Source organism: Acomys russatus, chromosome X (genome assembly GCF_903995435.1).
Source record: "Acomys russatus chromosome X, mAcoRus1.1, whole genome shotgun sequence".
NCBI lineage: Eukaryota > Metazoa > Chordata > Mammalia > Rodentia > Muridae > Acomys > Acomys russatus.
In genome coordinates, this window is record NC_067169.1 from 85,920,009 (window position 1) to 85,947,420 (window position 27,412).

The 27,412-nt window shown below is 40.3% G+C and overlaps 1 protein-coding gene across 1 annotated transcript in view; it reads right to left on the reverse strand.

Annotated features, from left to right (window-relative positions):
• The window catches only part of Trpc5 (transient receptor potential cation channel subfamily C member 5), a 259,616-nt gene that overhangs the window by 43,751 nt on the left and 188,453 nt on the right, over window positions 1-27,412 (reverse strand). The window contains exons 4-5 of the mRNA XM_051142246.1: window positions 7,107-7,443; window positions 4,913-5,052 (exon numbers count right to left, since the gene is read on the reverse strand). Coding sequence (XP_050998203.1) covers window positions 4,913-5,052; window positions 7,107-7,443 — 477 coding nt within the window. The remainder of the gene's footprint in view (window positions 1-4,912; window positions 5,053-7,106; window positions 7,444-27,412) is intronic.

The following is a 27,412-nucleotide window of genomic DNA, read 5'->3' on the forward strand; positions in this document are numbered from 1 at the left end:
CACATTGGCTTGAAATACGTGGTCAATTTGTGGTTCCTGAAGGACAAAGCATAGATGCAGCCTCCTCAGTGTTCCTTCTCCAGGCTCTGCTGCCTACAGTTTGGCACTGATAGAGAGTCCTTAGGGAGCCTTTCCTCAGAGCTTTCTGCTGCATTTTTAGCAGTTTGTAATGTATTCTACACCATTGCAAATGGCATGTCAACCTTCCAGGTAGCAAATTTAGTACTTCTCCACTTAGCAGCATATGGATGTATTTTACTGTTTCTTTAACAACCTAACAAGTTAGAAAGGCCTTCCAGTGCAAATGAAGAACCAGGAAGTTGAAGGAGAGGGAATATCCAGTATTTATAGAGTTGGTTGTCCATTTCCAGCCTCTTGAAGGCCTCTATCTTCTGGAATGTGAGGAATAGCCTCATAGAAAAATGTGAGAAGGTGTGGTCAGAACTCTTATTTAGAAACTGCCACTTAAATCTGCCTGTAACTTTTTTCTTCACAATAAAAGAAAGATAATGCCACTCCTGTCTGTGTACATGTGTGTGATTCTGTATTTATATGCAAGAGTCCCTGTACTCCCTACAGGAAGATGGTATGGAAATGTAAGTAACTAATTGTTAACCTTCCCAAGGACAAAATTAGGTTTTGCCTGGAATTCAGTCTGAAGCACCATTACTTTATAATCTTATTTAAACATCACAATTTCTGAGGACTAAATGTAGGCGACTTTCCTGAGAAAATACGTTGGGGGCCAAGTTATCTCGTTAAGCACTTCTGAAGTGTGCTTCACTTCCAACAACCAATAAAACTGATGGTGTTAAAATCACTTGTGTGTATCCAATATTCTTCATTGTCGGAAGAATCAGAGAGACTGTGCCACACGAGTGCTTCTATTTCAGATAGACTTTCTGCTGGCTGATCAGCTTTTTTGTAATCTTAGCCAAATTTCTCATATTTTCTACATGTTCCTTCAGAGAAAAAAAATAAATCAAAAACAGTTTTTTCATCACTGGGAGCAAGTGGGTGGTATGCCTGCCTTACAAATGGAAGAGCTGAAATCCAGAGTGACTTGCTAAAGATCACACAGCAAATTTGGTGGCAGAGCCAGAATTAAGCTCCAGGTCCCTCGACATTAAGTCTAGCACTGTTTCCATGAAATGTCACATGCACGGGGGTTGATCTCACAACACAGATGTTATAAGGGTCGTTACAAGTGTTGAGATCTATGTGAGAGATGGAGATTCTTTGCTGATAGTCAAAAAGAACCTATGTTTTACAATGAGAAATCATCCCCTGGGCATATGTACAGTCTAGATCGATCTGATTTGTATTGTTTTTCCACCACAGGGAAGTCTGTTGTCCACAGGATGGCAAATCTGGATGTTCGGAATACTCAGAAGCATGAAAGGCGTTTTTCCTGGCATATCTCTAGTTTTCATGTTATACCTCTGGAGAACACCTTAGCAGATAGGTGCTGGGTGTGGGAAATAAGCTCAGAGTTCATCTAGCATAGATGTCAACAGCCATTTTTCTGTCAAGTGCCAGATAGTGCATATATTTCACTTTGTCAGCTATAGGTTTCTGTCACAACTTCTTACCACTCCCTTTGTAGCACTAAAGTGGCCAAAGACAGTGCACAGACCTATGGATGTGACAGTGAGCCAAGTTTGGCCCATAGACCAAAGCTTATTAACTTCTGGTCTAATATTATAAATTTTAAACTGTGTTTCTTAGACCCTTAGGGTTTAATGGAGACATCTAATGGTGATTGTAGGAGTCAAAGAAGCAGACTAGATGACAGATTCTTTATGCCCACTTAGCCCTTTGAACCATTTTATATATTGTAGTTCTGTGTAAGTCACTGCTTGATGATATGTTTCTATGACTACAAATCTTGAAGACCACTAATGGAGTTTAATTTGCTTATTTATCAAGGCAAGAGTGAGGCTCTGGGAGGTAGAGGGATTGGTTGATGGTGATCCAGCTCACAAGGGTGAGTAGGGATTAAACTCATGCATACAAAAGCTAGGCTAGTGATGCTGGGAGATAAATGGCATTTCTTATATTCTTTGAAACTGAATGCAGTTTGAAACTTGGCCCCACTCTTTTCAAAGAGGTACGAGTTACATTTCTGTTAACCCCAAAGAAAATGGAGAGTCTAATGCGGGGACTTGATGATGCCAAGAACACGAGGAGGTGATCTTGTCTATAGAAAAGTAAATGTGGAAGAGATGCCCACAACTCAGTACAGTTGAGATTCAGTCTCTGTGTTAATCTAGGTGATATCCTAGAAGATGAAATGCTGACTATTCTCCATGTACAGGGTTATCGGTTGGCACGGAGGGCCAGCCTCATGTATGGTTGTTCTTTTGGGTTACTTTGCTGACTGCCTTGTTTTAAAGCCTGTGAGGTGAAGTCTGTACTCTTAACTAATTTTTTAATCCAGTGAATACAGAAAAATCTGGTTTTGTGAAAGCAAGAGAACCTGAGTTTAGACCCCAGCACCCATGTAAAGGTCAGGTTCAGTGGTACAGCCTCACAGGTGCATCCCAGGGGCCTGCTGGCCAACCTGTCTAACCAAACTGCTGAGATCTAGGTTCACCGAGAGGCCTTGTCTCAAAAACTAAGGTGGAGAGTTATTGAGAAAGACATTCAACAGCATCTGTTCACAGATGTGCACATATATGTGTACACCACACACAGCTAAAAATAAGTAATTTCATAAATTAAGGAATTTCTTAAGGCCAATTCATTTCATTTCTATATTGGCTCTGAACAAGTGATTTGAAGTGTTCCTTCCATAGGACCTGTGGAGTTTGTTTTTGTTTTTGTTTTGTTTTGTTTGTAACTTGAATCTTAATGGTTGTCTCGTTCTGTTTGGGGAATGTCTAAAGTGGTGGCATTTTTGTGGATGAGAGGACCACATTCTTCCCACTTATAAGTTCTCATTTATAACACCCAAATTCTTGGGCTGAAGAGATGGATCAGCGATGAGAACTACCCGCTGCTCTCATAAGAGGACCTGAGTTCAAGTCCCAACACCCACATGGTGGCTCATAACCATCTGTAATTCCAAGTTGAGAGGGTGGAACCACTTCTGGCCTTTATAGGCACTACGCATCTGTACACAAATGCACACAAAATACCCATACACATAAATATGTAGCCGGAGGGAGGGAGGAACGGGAGGATATAAGGGATGGGATAACAATTGAGATGTAATATGAATAACTTAATTAAAAAATAAATAAAAAATTAAAAAACCCAAATTGTGCATGTGACACAACTTGTTTGTGTTTCCTTTGGGTGTTAAAAGGATGAATGTATAAGCTTAGCAGAGCGGATTTCTTACACTTTGCAGTAGAGAGGTATCTGGCTCTTTGGAAGCCTCACCAGTGAAATTAGGAGGGTTATGTGATTAGCTGGTGGTAAGCTAACATCCCCAGGGAGAAAGACTTTCATCAAGCATTCAAAACTTTGCAGGTTAAACAAAACCTAGTAAGTTCAAAATTGATAAGTTAAGGTTTCTCTACTTCTAAAGGAGATTTTTGAATAGAATATGTGTACTAATTTTTCTTGAAAATCTCATAATGCATATAATACATTTTTTGAAAAAAGGAAAACTGTGGTACTCAACCAGCAGTGTGCCAGAGTGACACAGCGGTAACCAGAGAGTCCACCATTTTTTTCTACTAGGCTTTTCTTTTAAGAAAGTTGTAAGTATGTGTGAAGTGATCATCACACGCATAAGGCATACTCTTGGGCTCCTTTCAAAAATGTTTCATGAATGCATTCAATATGCATGCTCTATATAACTCTCAAGGTCTTACAATTTATGCAATATGCATATTAGGGATGTAAAAATAAACTAAGTTGTTGGAGACTTGGGGGACAGCCATATTTCCATTCTAAAAGTCATCAATGTGAAATTTAATACCAAAAGCATGACTGACTAGACATCTTGGGGAATGAATTGTCAGCTGTCCCTCATGGGAAAAACCTCAAATCACAGTAGAAGGAGAAGGGTCATACATTCTATTATTAAGCAGCAGACCTGAACTCAGACCTGTGATTACCAACACCCGCCCCCAATACAGGGAGCTGTGGAGGTGTGCCTGCAATTTTACTTCATTGGTCTTCATTTGTCTCATTTGGTTTGAGGAAGGTCACCTTATATGGGTTGTATCTCTGTGGATGAGAGAACCCTTACAGGTCCCATTAAAAAAATTCAACTTGTGCATATTTTAAAATTATTTTCAGGACAATTCAAGGTGCTTGTGCATGGAGAAAGTATCAGAGTGATTGTGCATGCACATTTTCTGAACTTGTAGGGTGCTGTAGGTTTAGTGATACAGAAAAATTTGGGTTTGTAATGGGTTAAGTAATTATCCTGACAGAAGTAATGAGGAAAACAGGTTACTGTAGAACTATGTGTCCTACAGTTTCTGGGGTTCTGCTGCTTGTCAGTTTTGTACTGTGTAACTCTGCAGGGAGAAGGGATTACCAATGACTCTAGCACGGGAAAATATTAATTAAATCTACAATAACTGATTTTACTAAAGTGATAACAGTTAAGAGGCTTTTTGGAGGTAATACACTTAATGACTTTCTGTCCCTGCCCTGTGTGAGTATCAGTGTGCCATCTTTTTGAAGGAATGTTAAAGCACTGAAGCTGAAGCTGTCTTTACCCTGAGAGTCTGAGAAACTGAAGGATTCCTCTAAAAACTTTGTTCTTCACTAGATTTGCTTAAGTAGATATTACTACAGACTATTGGAAGAATCTCTCCAGTGGTTTCTAATGTGAACGAGGCACTCATTGGTTTTTCCCATAAACCTTTCTTGTTCCCAGTGCAAAAGTTTATCGACATAATACAACCAAAATAATTGGGGAAGAAAACTGCTAGGCATTCTATTTTACCTTGACATAGGCCACAATCTTCAAGGAAATAGTTGCCAGGTAGAGGGAGTTCATTGCAAAGTCCATTAAGTTCCACCAATCATGGATGTATTCGGTGAAACCACCATCCCACATTTCTTTTATCTCCCCCCAAATGAAACCTGAAGAACGGAGGCAAAACATTTATTTCTTTATCAATGTTAATTTAAGCATCACAATAGAAGTTGCCAAATGAGTAAAGATGAGATTCATGAACGAACTGGGCTCAGTGGAAAGACTCTGAGAGCTGGAGATTACTCACCTCTCTTTTCTTGGCTACCTCATCTCCCAATCTTCAATTTGTCAAGCCTTGTGTGCCTTTCACTGTTCTGGGCACTCCTCATTTTTATTTTTCAAAATTTGCACACAAAGTACTAGGTTTCACTTTGGCAGCTTGATACATAACTCATAATTTGCTTTTCTCCTCTATCTCTCTTCTCCTTCCTTTACTCTTCCACACTCCTGGTAGCCTCCTTTCTGCTTTCATGTTACATGCGTTCTATTTCTTCTTCCTCTATACCTCTTTTCTCTATCACATGACCTTCTTTCTATTTTTTGGCTTACATCACACTCACACTCATATGTTTATAGAAGTGTTAAAGGCAAGGATCTGCAGTCTAGGCAACCTTGATCAATATAATATTCCCCAGATCAATCCATTTCCCTGTATATTTCACAATTTTATTATTCTTTTCAACTGAATAAATTTCCATTGTGCATATGTACCCTGTCTTCATTATCCATTCATTTGTTTATGGGAATCTAGGCATTTCCTTGCTATTGTCATAGTGCAGCAATAAACACAGAAGTGCAAGTGTCTCTATGGGAGGATATTGAGTCCTTTGGTTACCTGATACAGGAATAGCACAGTCTTATGAGAAACTACCACATTCATTTCCACATTGCCTGCAGAAGTCTCCCACCAAAGTGAATGAGGCTTCATCTTTCCCCACATCTGGCATCACTTACTTTTTTGATGATAGCCATTCTGACTAGGATGTGATAACATTTCAAAGTAGTTTTAATTTTCATTTTCCTGGTGGCTCATGATGATAATTACTTCCTAAAATATTTACTGTCTACTTTGTCCTTCTTAATTGGAGGATGCTGCAATTTTGAGTTAAACTTTAGTTTAGCTACTGCAATGTTAGGCACCACATTCTTCTCATTTTGGAGTGTAGTAGATTGACTTCATCAATATTATTCTGTGATCTCTACTTTTCACTGGGTGCTCAGGAGATAAGCTCTACATGGGTTTTGAGGTACTGAACAGGGACCACATTGCTGGATGTAAGTACTGAAACTAGGCATTGCAGCCCCAAATATGGTAATTTAGCATCCTACTTTTTCTGTTCTCCTCTGATTTTGTGTGTGTGTGTGTGTGTGTGTGTGTGTGTGTGTGTGTGTGTGTGTATGTAATTTTGCCTGATGACAGAAATGTTTCAGGAAAAGTATATGGTTGTGATCAATGCCACCACTTCCCAGATTTTACATATGAACAGCACTTAGGGATGCTGTTAATGCCTAGGTCCAGTGTAAGACTTGAAATGTCTCTGATAAAATCCCAAGTAATGCTCAAAATGCTAGCTTAGGGTTCATAGTTTGGGGACAAAGACTTGGAAGATGGAATGTATTGGAGGGTTCAATGTTGTTAAATTATTTCTAGAGAGCACAGGTAAACCAGCTTTGACCACAGTCAGTGTGAATTTCCCAGGCTTTTCTGCTGACTATGGGATCAGTGTCCACACAGCACCTGGAACCTGACCGGGTGCTAGGATTATATGAAGTGGACACACAAATACAAGAATTCAGCAGATCCATGTGCTTCCTGCCTATAGGAAAGAACATTTTAAATAGAATGTCTACCTTGTCTAGTTTACCTGAAACCTGTACTGACACAAAGCTTTCTCTCCTAAACCAGCCAATAGCCATTTTTCCATCCTAGAAGACATTACAGGAACAGATGCAAACCCCGAGAACATGCCTGGTTTAGAGTGGCCCACACATAACTGAGTGATCAGAACCTAGGGTAGAAGGAAACACAATTTTTAGATTCTCAACAAAGGCCTCCTGGAAGGGTCCTAGCTCAGAGCTACTCTGAGTACATATTCCAGTATATTTTTTTACGTAGGACTCGAAGACAGCCTAGTCATTATTGTTGGTCTGTTTCACTCACCTAGAACCCAAGGCAGTATCATCCATTCCACAACAGTTGGGGGAGGTCCTTGTACATGGAGGTCTGTTCTGACGATATGCTGAGAAGCCAGGAGAAGCATGAAGAGGAAGGTCAGATAGGACGCTGTGTGGCATATGAACTTGATAAAGGGTTTCTTGATGAACAAACCCAGGTTGCTTCTGGGTGAGATCAGATAGGCTATGGACAGCATAGGAAACAGGAACCCAATGGTCATGCACGTCAGAAGCTTGACTACCCAGTGTTTTCTCCGCCATCCAGGGAAGCCGTCATACCATAGGGTGGCAAGCAATTGTTGGCAGTTTGGCTGAGCGACAAACTACAAAAAGAAAAGAACAAGTTAGGCACCTAAGATGTCCCGGAAAAGCCAGCGTTCATTATACTTCTAGCCGGTGTTCTCCAGCAAGAGGCTGTTATGTAACTAATCCACAAAGGAGACCGAGAATTACTAAAAGTGCATGAAAAAAAAATCTAGGTTTCCAGGTCCATTCCCGAGTGGCTGAGACTCCCTAAGGTGTGAAGGGATAGAGCCTGTACATCAGTTTTCTAAATTTTCCTGGGAATATACATGCCTCTCAGCTGAGACTCATGAGGATTTTTTTTTTTATTTCAGACTGATTTACTTCTCTTCATTCCTTTAGCCTACATGAGGTCACCATCAAGTGTACAGTTGGTACACCAGGTCACCATCAAGTATATAGTTGGTTTGGGGAAACACAAACTGCCAGAGAAGAAACTGTGCCTGTGGCTATGTGTTGAAATGGAAATTAGTTCTCTTTTTGATCCTGTCTTTTTCCCATTTTGTTTCGAGTATTACTTGGCTGGTTTGCAATGAATCAGGTTGCTACTTTGTTATCTATTTAATACCCTTTCTTGCCTAGACATACAACGCAGGAAAAATATTTGGGGGCCAACACTGTAATATTGTATACGAACCCAGCTGGGATTTGACTTAAGGCAATTTACAAAGTGTCAGTGATTAATAATTAAGGAATAATCAGCTATGCAAGTCACCCTCCAGCTGCTACTTCCTGGTAAGTGACTCAATAGGGAGCTCAGCTGTCAACCATGATTTGAAATACTGCCTACATTTGACTATTCAAGCTTCCTGGGGGACAGATTAACATAGCTACACTATGTAGAACACTTGTACAAAGAACAGAAACCTCTTCCATCTTTTACCCAACACCTAAGGCAAACTATCCCAACATTACTATTATATTTTACCATGACCAGAAATTCTCAACAGAGCCATTGTTCTCCTTAGCTTACTCCACGGGTAGACTAGGTTCTCATGAATGGAACAGGAAGAGAAATAGTATGTGACAGTTCTGGGATTGGCCCATAGGACCTTTCCATGTGTGTTCCTTTGTGGCTTTATCCCGTTTGGGGGCGGGGCTTTTATGAGTCCATGTCCCTTAATATCCAGGAGGAAGAGAACTATCCTGCTGACCAAGAATATTTTCTTTTAAATCTTGAAACATTACATGTGTGAGAAAGTTCTATTGTGTTTAAGCCAACATATGTTTTAAGGTTTAAAGTAGATGAAAATTATGAAAAATAATCTCTATGAATGAAGAGAGGTGGCTCAGCATTTAAGAGCACATGTTGCTCTTGTAGAGGACTGGGATTCAGTTCTAAGTACCCATATGGCAGCTCACAATCTTTTGAAACACTCCAGTTCCAGGAGATCCAGTGCCCTCTTCTCACCTCTGTGGGCACAGGCACCCACGTGGCACATGTACAAAGGAAAAATCCCTCATACACACAAAATATACCAAAAATATTTTCTAATTTGCAAACTTAGTTTTATCAGATAACCTCATTTTACTCAAATATGTTTGTACTAGGTTCTCATAACTCCTTTCTACAAATCCATGAGCAAATCATATAGATCCCTTTTACTTCTCATCTCTGGCATCGCAGACTGTGCCAAAGAAGTCCAGAAGATATCGGGAAGATGAAAGGTAAAGCTCTATCTTTGGGTGCAATGGAGAAAAGCCCCTGAGAGTATTAAGTCTAATGAGGAGCACAGATGTATAAAAGAGTGGGATTTTTCTTTCATTTTACAGTTTATTAGTCTTCTCCTCAGAAATGTGCCTCAATAGCAGATCAAGTCACCTCAGAATCTTTAGTTCTCTTGCCTTTTGCCAATTTTAATGTTGACCTTTGTAAGCCTTGTTCCCCCAACCTTCAATATGATCTTGTGTTCCTTTCACTGTTTTATTTATTTTTTCTCAAATAGACCATGTCTGGCAAGTCTGTGTTTAGGCTCCATTCTATTTGCATAACTGAAGGAATGACGCCAAAGCCAGTTGTCTTGCTACCACCATAATGGGTTCCGAGTCCAAATGCAACAATGATGTCTGGTACGGCCTTATATCTTTTGATTAAGTATAGCCAAATTTCCGTCTTCAGTCATTTTGCCTTCCCAGAGTACAGGACATAGATGACTATTTGTTTCTTCTGAGGTAGTTGCTTGGTCATGGATTTCCTGGTCTTCATTCGGTTGTGAATTTCCCGGTCTTCATAGTTACTGTGTCATTCATTATGGTGGCTATCCTCAAGCAATCAGGGAGGAAATGGGAACTGTTTTCTGATGGCCAACAATATCAATGTGCAAGGAAGGACTCCTCCAAAAGACAGTTTTACAACGGTGTTGTAAGGAACTGGAAGAGGTATGGACAAAACATTAAATGGAACACAAACCGGGCTTTCTGCATGGGGTAATACCTGAGGGGAGTATTAAAAGATGTATATGAGATGGCTAGATACAGGAGAAGAAAGAGAATCAGAGTAAGCAACAAAAACAGAGAGGATGACATAACTAATGACATGGATAGAGGTGGAGAAGTGCATGGCTCATCTCGGGAGCAGTCTTGGTATGGCTGCAGCTTGGTCTGTGAGGCTGTCAATAACAAGAGATAAGGCTGGAGAGTTGGGGGGGGCATTAAAAAGCACATCAAAAGGATCTAGTGTAGACTAGTATTAAGAGCAATGGGGCAACATAAGCAGTATAAATATGTACACACAGGCATTCATGTTTGCAGGTTTCTATAAGACTTTCTAGACTAGAATACTGATATATTCATTTGAAAGATGATGGCAATGATACTGAGGTATATTTCTTGGTTGGGGGCAGAGTTATAACCGATTCCTAAGCATGGCAGAGTCTATGGGGTAAGCTCACAAACACTATGTTCTCTCACAATTCATGGGTAGCATGGTCTGAGAAACACAGAAAGCAGAAATTCTTCACACCTTGCTTATAGACCTTGCCACACTGATTGAAATACACGTATCCCATACTGCTGTGGGAGAGGCATTAAAGTTTTACTTACGTATTTAGGAAGTGGTAGTATAAAGCTATTTAAATACGGTTACCAGTTTGAGGTTAGCGTGGTGTATTAGGCAGTTAAGAGACCTGCCTCTCAGTAAAGCCCAGAGATGACTATAAAGTGCAACTAACAGGAGTTTAGACTATAACACTTCATAAACTATTTTGGTTCAACTCCTGGCTCTGCTGCTTACTAGTTCCATACTTTTGAACATTATTAAAAATTTAAGTTAATCAGTCTGAAATTGCTTTCCGTTTATTTGGTCTTTATTTCCTTCCAACAATGTCTGAAAGTTTTCAGTTTACCAGTTTTTTTTTTTTTTTTAACTGTGACAAACTTGTTTTTTTTATTTATTTATTCAGTTTACCAGTCTTATACTTGCTTCATTAATTCTATTGGCTAGCACTTTATTACTTTGGTGCTATTTTCTTTCAAGTTTAGTTTCGGATTCTTTAGTGATAGTGCATAGAAACTATAAAGAGTTATAGCACTAATGGGCTTTTAGACATGATTCATAAATTGAGACAATCTGTATTCTACAGAATGAAAAAAATAAGGGCTCCCAGTAGACAATAGCAGAACAATGGGTTGCATAAAGAAGGGAGAAGAAAATAACATAAAAAGAGAAAGAAGCTAATGGTTCACATTAAGTTGCAGTCTTACTCATGTCACTTATTAGAACTAATAGTTGTGTTGTTGTTGTTTATTCCTTAGGATTTTGGATACCAGATTATGTCATTCATGAATAGAGTTTAAATTCTTCCTTCCTGAACTGGGTACTTAGTTGTTCTTCTTGCCTAACTGAACTAACTACTATCTCCAGTAATGTGATTAATTGAAGTAGTGGGGGCGAACACATTTGTCCTAATTCAGATATTGAGGCAAAGGGCCTTTTATAGTTTTCTATAGATAGCTTTTATCTGCTTGAGGACTTTTTTTCTACTTACTTTTCACATGTTTAGACCACGAAAGATTGTTGGATTTTGTCAAGTGCTTTTCTGTGTCAACCACCATGATCTTGTGGGTTTTACTCTTCCCTCCACTACTACATTACCTTGATTGATTTTATGTTGAATTACTTACACATTCTGGGGATACATTCCACTCAGTTAGGTGTGGAATCCTTTTGATATGTTGTTGCATTCACATTGCTTTTGTTGTTTATTCTATTATTTTCCCCAACTACACTGGTCTGCCTCAGGCAGCCTAGATGTTAAATGTAGCTTATGTTTCCTATAATGCCCTTGTAAAAGGACTGTTGACAGCGAGTCAGGTGTAGGAAGACAAGCCCTGTGACAGACACTTCTTTTTACAGAGTTACCTGATAGCCATGCATTGACAGTTCTCTAGGGATGGGTTTATTTGGAGTGATTTAAAACCACTCTGCTCACTCCAGTGGGCAGCAGGTGTTGACTTTTCACAGATACTGTGGCAACAGGGATTTTGGCTTTCAATGTTACTGTGGGCTGGGTAAAGGAGGATGGGAAGAGGGCATGTTAAAATACTGCAAAACTCGCTATTCTTCCCAATATTCAGCTAGTTGACTCAAATTTGTCTCTGATTGCTGGAAGCTTTTGGCTCATTTCTAGAGTTTTGAAAAAAAAGTTGATTTTTAAAGAGATTCTCAAGGTCTTGGTGCTATTTTGTAAGAGTGGATTTTCAGAAGTCCCAAATCTGTCATTCTGAAAGTGTTCTGTGACTTTTAAATGTGTCATGTGTGAGAATTGGAGGAAATGGTACAGCTCTTCCCCAATTCTTTTGCTTAGGAAATATCAAAAGAAATAAGCAAAACCCAATTATAAAAAACAAAACAAAATGAAGTTGAAGGAGCACATGAGCTGCTGAATAGCTTGCTGTATTTAGAATGTGCTTTAGTCTTCATTAGATCTTCACTACTTTGTAATATACCTGACTTAAGATTGATGCTGAATACATATTTTAAAAATAGTTTATTTATTCTTTGACAATTTCTTACATATGCACAATGTGTTTGGTTTTTATTTGTCCCCTATTCCTGCCCGACCAATTCACCTCCCACTTCATGCCTCTCCCTCCCTCCCCTCCCCTCTCTTTCTTCCTCTCTCATAACTCAGAGACCAAAGCCCAATTAGTACAGCCTGGATGACCAAGGGTGTGAGGTTATCTGCAGGAGCCAAACTCGTGAAGAAAACTGACTCTCTCTTCCCTGGTAGCCATCAACTGCCAATAGCTCCTCAGGTAGGGGTGGGGCCACATGAGTCTTCCCCACCCTCACTTATGCTAGAATGTGGTTGGTTTGATTTTGTGTGCAGGTCTTAGGTAGGCAGCCACAGCTGCTGCGAGCTTGAGAATACATTATTTTTTAAATGGATGATTAAGTAAATATCTCTCTGTTGCCAGACCAATCATGGAACCCTCTTTCAAAAGTCATTATTCCTTAGTATATGAAGGAAGCAATGTCAGGTAGCCAAGATAATTCTTCTAGGAACCACCACTAGGAAACCTCTTAGCATAGGTGTATTGCTGTGTGCTGAGCTCTTATAAAGTGCCAGATACCAAGATTTTGCATGTATCAGTTCACAGTAATAGAAGATATCATATTAGGATCATATTCATTTTACAAATGATGGCATTGATGCTAAGGTACATTTGTTGGTAGGAGGTAGAGCCAGAACTGATACTCGTTTGTGGGGTAAGCTCACAAACAATCCATGGGTAGTATGGTCTGAGGAACAGAAAGCTGGATTTCTTCACACCTTGTTTGTAGACATTGAAATGCCCATAACACATACTGCTGTGGGAGAAGCATTGAAGTTTTACTCACATGCACAGGATGTGACAGTATATGAAGCATTTAAATACTGTCACCAGTTTCCAGTTAGCATCTTATACTAGCAAGTTAAGGAACCTGCCTGTTAGTAAAGCTCAGAAATGATCAGGCTCCCGCCTAGCATCTAGGAGAGGTGAAAACAGACAGGCCTACCCAAGGACATAGAAAAGGTATCAAGAAGCTTAGCCGTGTGACCTAGCCTGATGTCAGATTTGCAGGGGACCCATCTTTCTGATCTGCCCAAATCTTTTCTGTACTAATGTGTTTTGGCCCTCACTGCCATTGTCCCCTGGCCTTTTGGAATACTTCATACCCCAACAACTTCAGGCCAGGCTCACAATCTATTATGCATGTGTTGACATACACTACAGAACTCTTAGAAAGTCTTGGCTTTCCCTCCTTTGACCTTACGTTCTTTTGGGTTCTTTGTATTGTTCAGATAGGGTCTCACTATGGAGCTCAAGCTGGCTTGAACTCATCATGGTGAGCAGTTTCTCATGTGCTGGGACTATAGTTGTGAGTGTGTGCCTGGCTTAAGCTGCTTCTTCTTCTTCTTCTTCTTCTTCTTTTTTACATTTAATTTTTATCAGCACATGTGTTGTCAGAGTACAATGTTGTGGAATCAGCTGTCTCCTTGCACCTTTACATGAGTTCTGGGGATCAAACCCACGCGGCCAGGAGCTTTACCTTCTGAGCCATCACACCAGCCCTTACGCCATTCTTTAAGGCAGTAGTTCTCCAGTGCCCTAATGCTGTGGCCTTTAAATACTGTTACTCATGTTGTGGTGACCCTCAGCCATAAGATTGTTATTGCTACTCCATAACTCTGCTTTTGCTACTGTTATGAACTGTAATGTAAATAGCTGATATGCAGGGTATGTGAAAGGGTCATTGGATCCCAAGGGATTGCGACCCACTGCTTGAGACTTGCTGCTTTAAGTGGCAAGATGTGGTTGCTTTTATGATGCAAAGCAGTACTGACAAGAGCTTATCCCTTTCTCAGAAAACTATCAAGTTCCCTGTTTTTTTCTCTCAAAATTCCAGCGTCATTTACAAAGTGAGAACCACCTCCCTAGCCCCTCGCCAAGCCTGTCATGGACAGCTTTTGTTTCTACAGCTGTCTAAATAATCAGCTGGCTTTAATAGCTCATTTACCTACTGACCTTACAGCACAACAGAATTTGATTTGCTAATTGCAAGGGACGCATATGAGACTTTCACTAAATCTTCATACATACTCCAGCCAAGGGCTGACTAGTGCTTGCAGGAGGAGTATGACCTGAGAGACTTGCAGTGACTTTTAGCTTGCAAGAGCCTAATTACTCTGACACTAGTAACAGGACAACCACCTGTGTGCCCAAAGGCTCACATGAGCCACACTGAGGGCCCACAGGTTAGGTCTCAGGTGGTTAGCTCCCATACAGCAAAGCTACCCCCTCTCCAAATACAAGGATTATTTTGCCAAGTAAAGGTTAGAGAAAGGCCCATGCATATTTTATCTCCCATTACCATTTCCTAAGAGAAAGGGCTAGAATGAAAGGCAGGCATTCATTCACTTTGGATCCCTATAATGGCTCACAGATTTTGTCATGGGTTGCCCACGTTGGGAACTTAGAATATTCAGTAAAAAAAAAGGAACATCTATGTTGTATGAAAAGGAAACAGCATAGGCTATCCAGAAACAGGAAATAATCAGCAGGGACTAAAGTCCTAAGGAAAGGCTGGAGAAAAATCATGAAACCATAGTATGCCACTTCCTTCTGGAAGCTTTCCTTGATTTCCCCAGCCATGGGTGACTTGTCCTTCCTCCTTTAAGTCCATATGACTTTGCTTCTTCCTGTTGGTCCCCATGTTGTACTTGCTCTCTGCAGGGCCCAGGACTTGGCCTTTATAAGTAGTCTATTCAGCTGCTGAGGGAGGAACATGTTCATACACGCCATTTCTATCTCAACATGCTTTGTGGCGTTTACGGCACTTAACAATATGGGATGATTTCCCGCCACCCCTCCCCCTCCTCTCTTCTAAAATTCTGACTCAAATGACCAACTGTTAGAAGGTCATTTCTCTTGGCCACCCAAGCACATAACTCATACAGCACATGTCCCTGCCAAGTCCTCCAAAACACAGACACCATTTCTCTTTTCATCTAAATTCTATAGTGCCTCAAGGCATTTCTGTGGCAGTGGTCATACTAGTCAGGGACAAAATATGCACAGCATTTCCTGTGCTTTGGGTACTTTTAAAAGCAGTTTATACCTACAGATGGTCCCTGATTTGTGATGCTTGGACTTCTCATGGTAAAAAAGCAATATGAAGTCAGTATAAATTGCACTTCAGATGTAAAATGTTGTTGCTGTGCAATTGAAGCCAGCTTCAGTTATATTAGTGCAGTGGTTCTCAACCTGTGGGTCATGACCCCTTTGGGGAGGTTGAATAGTTTTATGGTCGGGGGGGTCACCACAACATGAGGAACTGCAATTTTTTTCTTTTTTTATATCACTTTTTCTTTTTTTATTTAAAATATTATAACCAATTGAAATACTAGATAACAGAGTTTACATCCAGTGGTGCATGTTGAATGACTAGGGCATGAACGAATAAACCACAATAATGATCTCAGCATTCCCTACTGAGTGCCCCCATTCTGTTTTGTCTAGAGAGGAGAGGAGAGGGGGAGCATAGGCAAGGGGAGGAACGAAGAAGGAATGAGATGTACAGGGAGAGAGAGAAAGAACTTCTAATTATCATCCTTAGGCTTTGAAGTTTAAAACCTTATTAACAGGATAAACTGTAGTGAGAAAATAGATGTCACAGTCCGGGCAGACAGCTGCTTCAGTTTAACTTCATCATTCACTATAAGATTAACAGCCTCTCAAAAATATACCAAATATTGGGCCTATAAAAGTAATTTATTTCTTTGTAAAATTTACTAAGATTTACTCCTTTTGTAAAACGTAAAGCATAGACTGGTATCTTGAGCAGGTTTCTTGCAAACAAACAAACAAACAAACAAACAAACCAAAACAGTGATGATGTCAGTGAGTACACATAGCACAATTCCCCAGACACAGTGGAAGACTACACGGGACTGTCTCTTACTGACACAAGGTATGCACTTCACATGCTTACTGCTACTTTGCCAACAGGGGCTGTAAAGTATTCAACACACATTTACAATTTACACTTAGTTAAGATCTAACAGCAAGGGCCACAGCTTACTTGGGAAAACAAAGAAAACCAGTGTGAGGTAGTTTTATAAATACCTAGTTTAATTTAAAGTCACTGTGAGAATAGGACATTGTGCAAAACTAATCCACAGGTCATATTTCCCAGGAGTTCCAGTAATGAAGAGAATTTAAGCCAGAAGTGCCCAGAAAGTTGCTCTTATTAGACTCCCCTTAAGGGCACTTTGCCTAAGAGCAGTTTCTTTGAAATTAATTAGGACACAAGTTTTCCTATCTTACCCCAAACCACACATTTCTATTTTAATGCCCTTTATCTCTCTCACCTTCCATGTTATTAACACACATTTGTTTCCTGTGGTGCAGGAAAAAACCTAAGAAACACAATGCACACTAAAATGCAACAGGCCATGGAGGCAATGCTGATGAGCGCTATGGATGAGGGGTGGTGCTGGGTTTTCTACTCACTGGCAAGAGTTACTGGGGTCATGGGGCATCATGCATCCACTCTACACTACTGTGTGACTAATGAACAATACTCACAAACTACAATGGTATTTCTGAAAATATACTATTTTTTTCCTCTTTTATCTCAAAATACTGTGCAGGCTAGTGTTTAGGCAACATGGATGGTTGCTTCACGTGTGTGGCAGAAACTGGCCAATAGTGTAAACCAGGTTCTTTTTGTGATTCAGGAAACAGCTTCACTTGTCTACTGCTCACTCTGTTGGTGTTCTCTTTGCCTGCCTCCATGTTTTGGGGTGGCAGTGACACAGGCTGCTGGGTAAGCAACTGCTGCATACACTGTGAGGCTTCTCTGTGTTGGTAGGGCTACTGTTTCTAGTACAAGTCAGCTGTGAGTGCACTGGGCCTTTGCTTCTGGTGTGTGCTCTTCCAAGAGTTGGCAATCAGCATCACAGCAAGACACAGTAAAAAATGCTTAGCAAATAGCATGAAAGAGTCGAGATGCTCTATTTATAATGAAGCAATCCCAACAACATGGTCATCTGACAGACGGTCAGTATATACTAGTGGAAAGAGAACTGTAACCAGGAACACGTATATAAAAGGAGATTGAGAACCACTGGATTAGTGACTTCCATGCCAGCTAGGATCAAAGAGTGAGACAGTTCCTACAAAAACAAAAATGAATAAAAGAATGAGCAAAATGAAATACAAATATGATTTTTTTCTTTGGTTAGGTGTACATCATCTGATCCTCTTTCATGATAATGGGAAGTGGCAGGAGCAGGAAGAAAAGACAATGATTCTCTTCAGTGGATGGGTTCTAAACTAGGGTGCACAGCAGTTCTAAGATGAGATATTTTCAGTGTACAGCAGACTCTTGAAGATGGAAGCCCATTGGAAGTGGTGGTAAAGCTACTTAAAAAAAAAAAAACCTAGGCAGATGCTCCTATTATTGTAGCTGGTTACAGATAAAGTAATTGAGGCTCAGAGAGGTCAAGTAATAGTAGTGGCCACAACTTACATTTCAATGCCTACTGTGTTTCACACTGTAACAAGCATTTATTGAAGAAGAAAAAGTTAGGGACAGAGTTCTTTGCGTCTTCAGTTTTCACTATCTGAAGAGTGAGGGGGACATTCCTTGTAGGAGCAGAGGACCTGGGGTCAGTGAGCTTTTGAGAAGTGAGCCAGGTTGTGAGACAGATCAAGCTAGCAGGCATGGCACTTGCAGGGGCTCCATTAGGAATAAATGGCATCTCCTTATTCCATCCTGTGGCCTGCCACAGAGCTTGTAAGAAGGCAAGGAAGGAAGGGGGGGAGCAAGGGAGGAAGGGGAGGAAGGAAGGGATGGAAGGGAGAAAAAAAGGAAAGAAAGAAGGAAGGAAGAAAGGAAGGAAGGAAGGAAGGAAAGAAGAAAAGACCAAACTTCTATCTATGTAAAAAATATTGGTCCCACACTGAACAATCTCACTGGCTATTTCCAGATGATTTTATATCATGGGCAATGTACAAAAGTACAATAGAAGATACCAGAAGAAAGGTTTCCTTGACATTTGTTGAACAGCCAGAAGCTTGTTGGCATTCCCTGATTCAACCTACAAAGGAACACACACACACACACACACACACACACACACACACACACACACATATGAACATGTGTAAACTTTTTTCTTGTTATTCCATAAACATTCAGCCTAACAACTATTAAGTAGCCCATACATCATATTCAGTATTATTAGTAGACTGAGGGTAATTTAAAATATATGCTATAATATGCAAATACTATGTAACTTTATGTAGGAGACTTGAGCACATGAAAATCTGGGTCTCTGAGGAAGAGGAGGATCCAATCAATCTCTGGCTGCACAGAGGCTACTCTTCTCTGAAGTTACTACAATGGATTATCTTTGTATATTTATAAAACAAATGATTTCAAGCCAGAGAGTTTATAGCAGATACAAATATTTCTTTGTATGGTTCATGTTGAAAATACTAAGATTTGACGGGGGGGAGAATGAATGGCCCCCTTCTCTAGTGGGGAAGACACAGGTTAATGAGACACAGTGGCTCTCAGTTACAATTAGATCAGAGGTAAGGACCTTTCTATGTAATTTTCTTAAAGCCTGTTGATCATTTAAGAATCACTTTTCATCAGTAAGTGGCTACACACTGAAATAGGCCAGGTTTCCATTGTATCAGAGGTCAGCTCTGCAAAAGAGAGGTTGTGAACCAAGGGTATGTTTGAAAACCAGCTCAGTGGAAATAATCCAAAATACAATGACTTGTCTTTGTTTTGTAGTTACCAATAAAGCTGGGTTCAATAAGGCAATAAATGAAAATGTAGAGTGAGAAATACATTCTAGGCCAACCTTCCTAAGACTATGATCCTTTAATACAGTTCCTCATGTTGTGGTGAACTCCAACCACAAAATTATTTCATTGCTACTTCTTAACTGTAATTTTGCCACTGTTGGGAATCATACTGTAAGCATCTGGGTTTTCTGATGGTCATAGGCGACCCCTATGAAAAAGTTGTTCAACCTCAAAGGAGTCACAACTCACAGGTTGAGAACCACTGTTTTTCCTTCAACACAGCAGTGAGTTTGTATTCAACACGCCCCTTTTACTATCACCAAGGCATCAGACATCTGATACCAACGAATACATTTAGTAGGAAGTTTTGGAAGTGGTCCTTACACTGTACATGTGTTCTTTTTTGGGGGGAGGCACTTTTGTATTTATCATATAAGTCACAAATTTGCAGTAAATTTTATGCCAAAAGGAGATGCCTTCTTATTCTAGCATTACTGAGACATTTTATACGAAGCCTGTTGTGTTGTGGCCATGAGCTTGTAGAATTGATTCTGAAGTTGGGCTGCTAGTTTAAAGGAAAAAAAGTAGATGCAGGTTCACAACAGATGTCAATGGGGGAAACCACTTCCAATGTCTACTTAGACCTGATTCCCACTAATGTGAATTGAAGGCTGGAAAGTTGGGCTGGAAGCTTAAAACTATCTCCAAACACATACTTTTCATTTGAAAATAATTGCACATTTTTGTTTTTGTTTTTGTTTTTTTTGTTTTGTTTTGTTTTTCGAGACAGGGTTTCTCTGTGTAGCCTTGGCTGTCCTGGACTGGCTTTGTAGACCAGGCTGGCCTCGAACTTATAGCGATCCACCTGCCTCTGCCTCCCAAGTGCTGGGATTAAAGGCATGCGCCACCACACCTGGCTAATTGCACATTTTTGTTTAAAAATATTACATACAATGCTTAGTATCAATGTAATGATTCCCTTACAGATGCTCGAATTCTCTTGTGTTGGTTATGGTAGATGGACTCTGGACGGAAGTAGAACAGTTGAATTATTCCCTATTGCAGTGGTTCTCACCCTTCCTTATGCTACACCCCTTTAATACAGTTACTCATGTGGTGGAACCATATATTATTTTCATTGCTACTTCATAACTGCAATTTTATTACTTCTATGAAGCATAATGTAAATATTTGATATGCAAGATATTTGATATGTGATCCCAAAGGGATCATGAGACACATTTTGAGAACAGCTGCCCTATACAATGCTTTCTCTAGACATGAGATGGCTATAGAGGGTGGTGGGGGGTTTCTTCCTTCTCTGAAACAACCTCTGGAAGGAAAGGGAAACCTGTATTGAAAAGTTTCTCATCAGGAAAGGGTCCGGTGGCACACTAAGTGAAAGCAAAGGAAAAGGAGGGCCTCATAGTTGAGTAAAGCCATGTAAAAATTCATATAGGGCACATGGTCAGGATAAGGTCACCTGGGAATTGCAATCCAACTGGCTGAACTCAGGAAGCTGGAAGGGGACTTTGAAGGATAAACATACCAAAGCGGAGAGATGTAAAGCAGTGGTCAAACTAATACCACAAACCCAGCAGGAGGCGGGGAATCTGCTGAGAACCAGAATTCTAACTGATTATGGTGGAATGTCTTAGACAGCTGGTTGATCTTTGAGGGCTGCGATAGCCCCATGCTGGGAAGATGTAAGAGGTCCAGTGGTGACAAGCCCCATATCAGCCCCATTCCTGTCTCTCTCCCAGGACCAGATGTGTATTGGAGTTCTAAGTTTGTTGACTTTTAGATTAATAACATGCTTACACTTTGTACCATAGGTCAGCCAATTCTCAGTGTCGAGGCAACACTCATCATTGCCAAACTCAACATATGCAAATGCAGGCTGCCCAGTTAACTACAAATTTCAAATAACTAGAAAACAGTGATCTGTAACAAATGTATTGAAAGTCCTCAGTTTGTAACTCTGCAAGGTAGGTGTGATGATTCATTCCCGTAATCCCAGCACTCAGGAGACTGCAGCAGGAAGTTTGCCACGAGTTCAATAAGTTTGAGGCTAACCTGGGCTACAGACTGAGGGCTTGTAGCAACAAAAACTTCATAAAAAGTATAAAGGTCTAATTTATAGATTTGTACCTTTGGGACAGTGTGAAGGCTGGACATAGTCAATAAAAAGCATACTATGGATTTAAAGTTTCAATATTTGTGGAGCAGTCCCTACGTGCTCTGAAGTTCTTATGATGCTGTACAGTGGCAGTGAATCACAGCTGCCAGTTCATCCTGTGGTCACAACTGGAAGTGATGGACAGATACTCTACAGTGTACGGTGTAGCTAAGCTGGGATGTTTTATAGGTTACCTGTAGTAAATGTAGCTTGACTTATATTTTGAACTTGACATGCATGGATTTATTAGGACAACCTGTCCTAAGGGGAGCGGCATCTCTATTGACTCTTTAGTCTGACTTGCCTTCTGTTTTGTGGTGGAACTCAAAAGAAGTCTTTGGATTTGAGAATTTTTTTTTTTCTGTCTAACAGTGGTTTTTTTCTTCCTCATAGGACTGTTATGACAATCATACAGATCACGGGTGGGAAGTGCTTTGCAATGTTCTCAACACTGGGCAGATGGATAGGTATCTTTGATTACATGACAGAATAATACGCGTTGTAGGACTAAAGGATGCTTCTAATGATAATGTTGCAGAGTTAAGGGCATAGTCTTTATAATTAGACAGACAAACCTGAGATTCAAATGACAGCCTCTTTGCAGGAGGACCTTGGGCAAGTTACTTAATGTTTCCCTATCTGCAAAATGAGGATTATAAAGCAACCCGTACATTAGTATCACTATGAGGATGGGGGGAAGTAATTCAGTTGCCAGGCAACTAAGAAACACTTATTTTTTAAATCATGGGTTATTATGAGGATTAAATGAGTCCTTCAATCAATAAAGGGTAGCTATTTTCATCATTATTGTTTTTATGAAATAGATGGGGAATTATTGCTTCCTGTATATGTGGTATTGAAGTGATCATGCAGTCATTCTTAGAATTTGTACGCGTCATGCTTGCTTCCATTATCAGTCCTTCTGTACATTCTGCCGATGTGTCCCTGTTATGCTCATTATTGGCTTTGAATTCTGGAAAGGAGATTGATGGTGTTTGCAAGAGAGAGAAAAGATAGTGGGGTACAAGAGTGCTATTGTATTGGAAAAGTACATCCAATTGGAGTCAGCACACTCTATTGTAGTCAGATCCAATGGGAAAAAACTTTTAATAATTGAATTCTAAAATGGAAAACTGGATTGTTCCGCAAGCTACCTCATAGAGGCTGGAGGGCCTGTTGGTAGATAACAGAAGCTTTTGTTGTGAGAGACTGGCAAATCAGGATGGCAGGAAAGATGGCTTGACGAGCTTAGGTATCTCAGGGCTGCTTTTAAAGCTGGATGAAGCATTGGACGAGTGGGTCTTTCACCCAAAATAGAAACTTGGGGGCATCTGTCTATTGGAAACCTTCCCTTCCTTAGGAAAATTTCCCCGTCACCTTTCCTTAACAAATCTAAGTATGCCCGGCTTAAGCTTAAGGAAACAGGCAAGTTGCAGGGTGGCTCTATTGGCCTACTTTGCAGAATCATAAGACAGCAATGGACTGTGGCTCCTGTGTGTTTAATGTAACCCAGGGACAGTGTGACCTTTGCTGTTCTGTCCTCCCGGCCACCCTACTCACTTCTCCACCTTTTTGGTCAGCCATATTCTCTATCTCTGGTACAGAGAGGAGGGATTTTTATTGCTTGGAAGGCTTCTAAGAAATCGTTTTCCAGTTTGAGGATGTGGCTGAGGAGCAGGGCTCCTACTCAGCATGCACAAGGCCTTAATCCGAGTCCTCAGCACTGAAAACAAAGTAAAACAATCCCCCAAACAAAACAAACAACAACAACAACACAAACACAGAATCTTTCTGTCTAGGCTATACCAAAAAGAGCACTTCACTTAAGCCAGCAATGTTTATTAAGAACCTACATGGTCTAGAATTTACAGTATCCTAATTGAGATGCACTCATCAGCACTCCTGCTGCTAGAATCTAACTCCCGAAGCAGAGTCCTAACATTGTAACAATCAGACTCCTGCCTCTCCGGATGGGATTCCTGGGGAGGGACAGAACTACAAGGAGGTCAGGAAACTTTTTAACTGACTGAAACAGAAAGGTGACTTTACAAGGGACCATTGTGTTTCTGAAGCTGAAGAGAGCATCAGGTTATCTGGAATTCCATGGGAGTGATCATTTCTGCTGTGTATTGGGACCACTAGGCCCTTGGTGACTTGGTTTTAAAGAGAGACAGAATAGTCTAACCCAAGTCCTTTTCCTTCCTTCTAGAGTCTAGCCTTGTGGTGGACTATCTCCACCAACCTTCACCCTTCCCCATGCCAGTGAAATTCTTGGATACCAGGCAAATGCTCTATCACTTATTTAATCCTGCAGCCCTAGGGGTGGACTTTGAATAGTGGTGAATTCCTGAAAACTTTACTATGGGCCAGGTGCTTTACAATTATCCATTTCTTTCATTCTTAATTCTTCCAATGTTGAGGCCAAGAGGATACGTTATTTTAGTCATACTGATAAAGAAATTGTAATGAGGCTTGTCTAAGTGGTAAGATCTGGGTCTTGAAACCAAAGCCAGCCTCATCACACTCTTAATACTCTAATTTAGGGGTCATCAGACTATAAAATCCTATGGACCAAATACAGCCTGTTATGATTACTTCTTTTTAGAGTAAGGTTTGTGGAAATAAAGCTGTGCTTATTTCATTACATGCTACCTAAGGTGGCTTTTGTATTAGGGTGGCAGAGGTGAATATCACAAGAGAAAATGTGGCCTACAGCATAAAAAATATACTTGTTTTCTGGCTATGTGATAATCACAATACTATACAGTCCCTAGTTTGTTGGTGCTGAGTGAGACAAGCCTGAAGTCAAACACTGGTTTTGCCGCTTCTTAACAGTATGTTCTTGGACAAATTCTTTTTCGTTTTCATGTCTCAGTCTCTTTATTTGTATAATTGTCTCAGAGCTGCTGTATGAGATTCTACATATGAAAGTTCTTAAGATCCTGCCTGTTTGCTGGGCACATAGTAAATTCTTTCAAATTTATTTTCAGTAGCAATGAGGACACATAGACTATAGTTCTGTGCCTGGCACATCATGAATGTTCACTGGAATATTTATTATCTGTATTTGTCTTTTTCTTGTTAGTGTTTGCTTTTCTAGGCCTGTGGGTTGCTGAGGAAAAGACTGAAGTGTATTTACAGTTAGAAGTGGGGGTGTGGGGACAGGAAAGATAACAGGCTCGTTTGGGCTGAGAAGGGATTGGCAGCAGAGGACTCACTGTGAATCAAGCTGTTGAATGCTTTGAGCCTAAACTCTATAGATTAAAGGTGTGGTGTGTGGCGGCGGCGGGGTGGTGGTGGTGGTGGTGGTGGTGGTGGTGGTGGTGGGGAGGGTAAGAGAAATAATCTCTAGCCAGGTCCCAGTTCATGATTTTGTTTAATCTTCAGATTCTCTGTCCTTGTGCGGTGCATGAATGTGACTCCATCTTGAAAGATGTGAAGGTTTCATAAACATGACAGTGTGTGCTGATGTCTGCATTCTCTAACTTCCTGTAGCTACTGCGGAGAACCAATGAGTATGTTAGTTTTATTCCTAGTTGTGCTTGTTTGGTTTCCCTAATGAGACTCTAAATTGATTTAGGGCTGAGATGCCTTCTATCCCCTCCTGTTTAGAAGGGCATAGCTGATATCAAATAATAAAGGGGGCTGAGAGGGCAGCTCAGTTGTAGAGCATGTGTGTGCAAGGCCATATGGTTTGCTGCACAGAATCGAATCAAACAAACATCAAACAGGTGTATTGCATGTTTATTTGTGATGCGTGTGTTGGTGTGTTCCTGCCTATCTGGGAGTTACCTAAAATGAAGGGAGAATCAGTTCAAGAACTAAGGTTTTTCTAAAATTATAAAATGAATGATTTAATTAAAAGAGAAAAGAGCTAACGGAAAATGTGCCAAGAGGGAAAAAAATGGCAGGACACCAGATAGGGGAGCTTTCTGTTGGGAGGGGGTGTACCTCTTAATTATCTAGATGTAATGGGCATGATGAAAATTCCCATCATCCTAGAGGAAAATCTTTGGGTGACAGTTATGCTGGTGACCATCTTTCTCTCATGTCTCTGCAAGTTAGCCTTCCAGTTTTAAGATGAGTTACTTCACAAACAATTTCTGCCAATGTCTGAGAAGAGATAGAAAGTTTACTTTTTATATTGTATTTGGAGCCCTTCTTTATCCAAATGGGATACTTACTTCCTGTAAGAGATAAGTAAGTTCTTGGCTTTCATAACAGTCTTGAATAGAAAGCCTATGAGTCTTGCAACAGGAGTCATTGGCGTGTAAGGCTACAAGGCTACAAGGCTATAAGTAATCAGCGGAAGGGAGGAAGTGAATTTTCTCCGAAGTTATCTTTGTTTCCGCAGAACGTAACATTGAGTTGAATCTGTTTCAGATGAATATCAAAAGTGTGGATATAACTGTTCTGCACTACTCCGAGTTCCTTGGCATTTGCGCCTTGCCTTGACTGAGGTTGTCCTCTATGCCTCTAAAGATGAAATAAGAAGATGAGAAGCTGTACCTGACAAAGTCAGAATTCCTGGTTTCTTCGAGGTATTGTATCCTCCCTCCCATTTTGCTTACAGCTCAGATGATTTATTTGGTATATTAAGTCAGTCTTAATGATATTTCTTCATTAGCATTTTATATAGTCATTGTGCTCCAAAGCTTGAGAAAGGTACTTTAATGCTTTTCTTGGGGTTCCATCTACATGGCTCCCATATCAATGAAATGACGATCACCTATCCATGATATAGAATCCATGATATAGGAGAACCTGGAGACTAGGAGGAATGTTGAGTTTCAGACTGATTTGAATGAGTTCATTTTAGTTATTATGACTTACTGTCCAGAGTGAACTGAGATTTAGGACACTGGACTTTCAGCATCAAAACTTGGAATTACCTCAGAAAAAATTAGAATGAGTTGGTCATGTAAGCTGAGTCTATGCTGAATTTGAGACATCTCCAGATAGTGTCCAGCAGGTGGTCAGGCATATAGACATGGTGTGTAAGTTCAAGGGACAACAGAGCCAGTGATGTAGTTTGAGAATTATTTTATTAGAGATTATGGTGGAGACCCCAGGGCTGGGTATATAATTATGGGGGAAATGTGTAATGTGACATTGTAACTACCTCAGATTCCTTGTGAAGTAAAACATTATGTAAAGGAATAAAATAATAAGAGAAAGCATAAGTTTAAAAAAGCAGGAATATAGAGTTTGAAGGACGCCTATCTATATAGAGAACAAAAGGGTAAAAGAATATATAAGGTCAGAAGAGAGGTGGTAGAGAGAGGAAAGAATCCAGCAGGAGAGGAACAGAAGGTTTGGGGAGGGGAGTGGACAAGCCACTTAACAAAAACAATGTATGAAAACTGCATGACGGAACCCATTACTTTGTATACTAACTTAAAAAACAAATTTAAAAAATAAATCTGAGGCTGAGACAGAAGAAATCAAGAGGGAGCTTTGGTTGTGGCTATCCAAGGACAATAAAATAGTAAACATCGAACCTCTACTCTGATCTACCCAACGGACAGGACATTCTCCACAGTTATGTGGAGAGCGGGGACTGACTCTGACATGAACTCTGATGCCCCATATTTGACCACTTCCTCTTGGTGGGGAGGCCTGGTGGCACTCAAAGAAAGAATAAGAAGGCTACCAACATGAGACTTGATAGCCTATGACCATATAGTGGGGGAGGAGGTCCCCTTCGGTCTTAGACCTAGGGGAGGGGAATAGGGGGAAAGCGGGAGGGAGGGAGGAATGGGAGGATACAAGTGATGGGATGGCAATTGAGTTGTAATCTGAATAAATTAATAAAATTTAAAAAAGAAAAAGGATATTCTATAGCTGGGAATGATGGCATACTTCTATAATCATAATACTCATGCTGGGACAGGAAAATGTGGAGTTCAAGGTGACCTTTGCCTATGTAGTTTGAAGCAGTTTGGGCTACATGACACCAAGATTCAAAAAAAAAAAAAAAAAATCAGCAACAACAACAA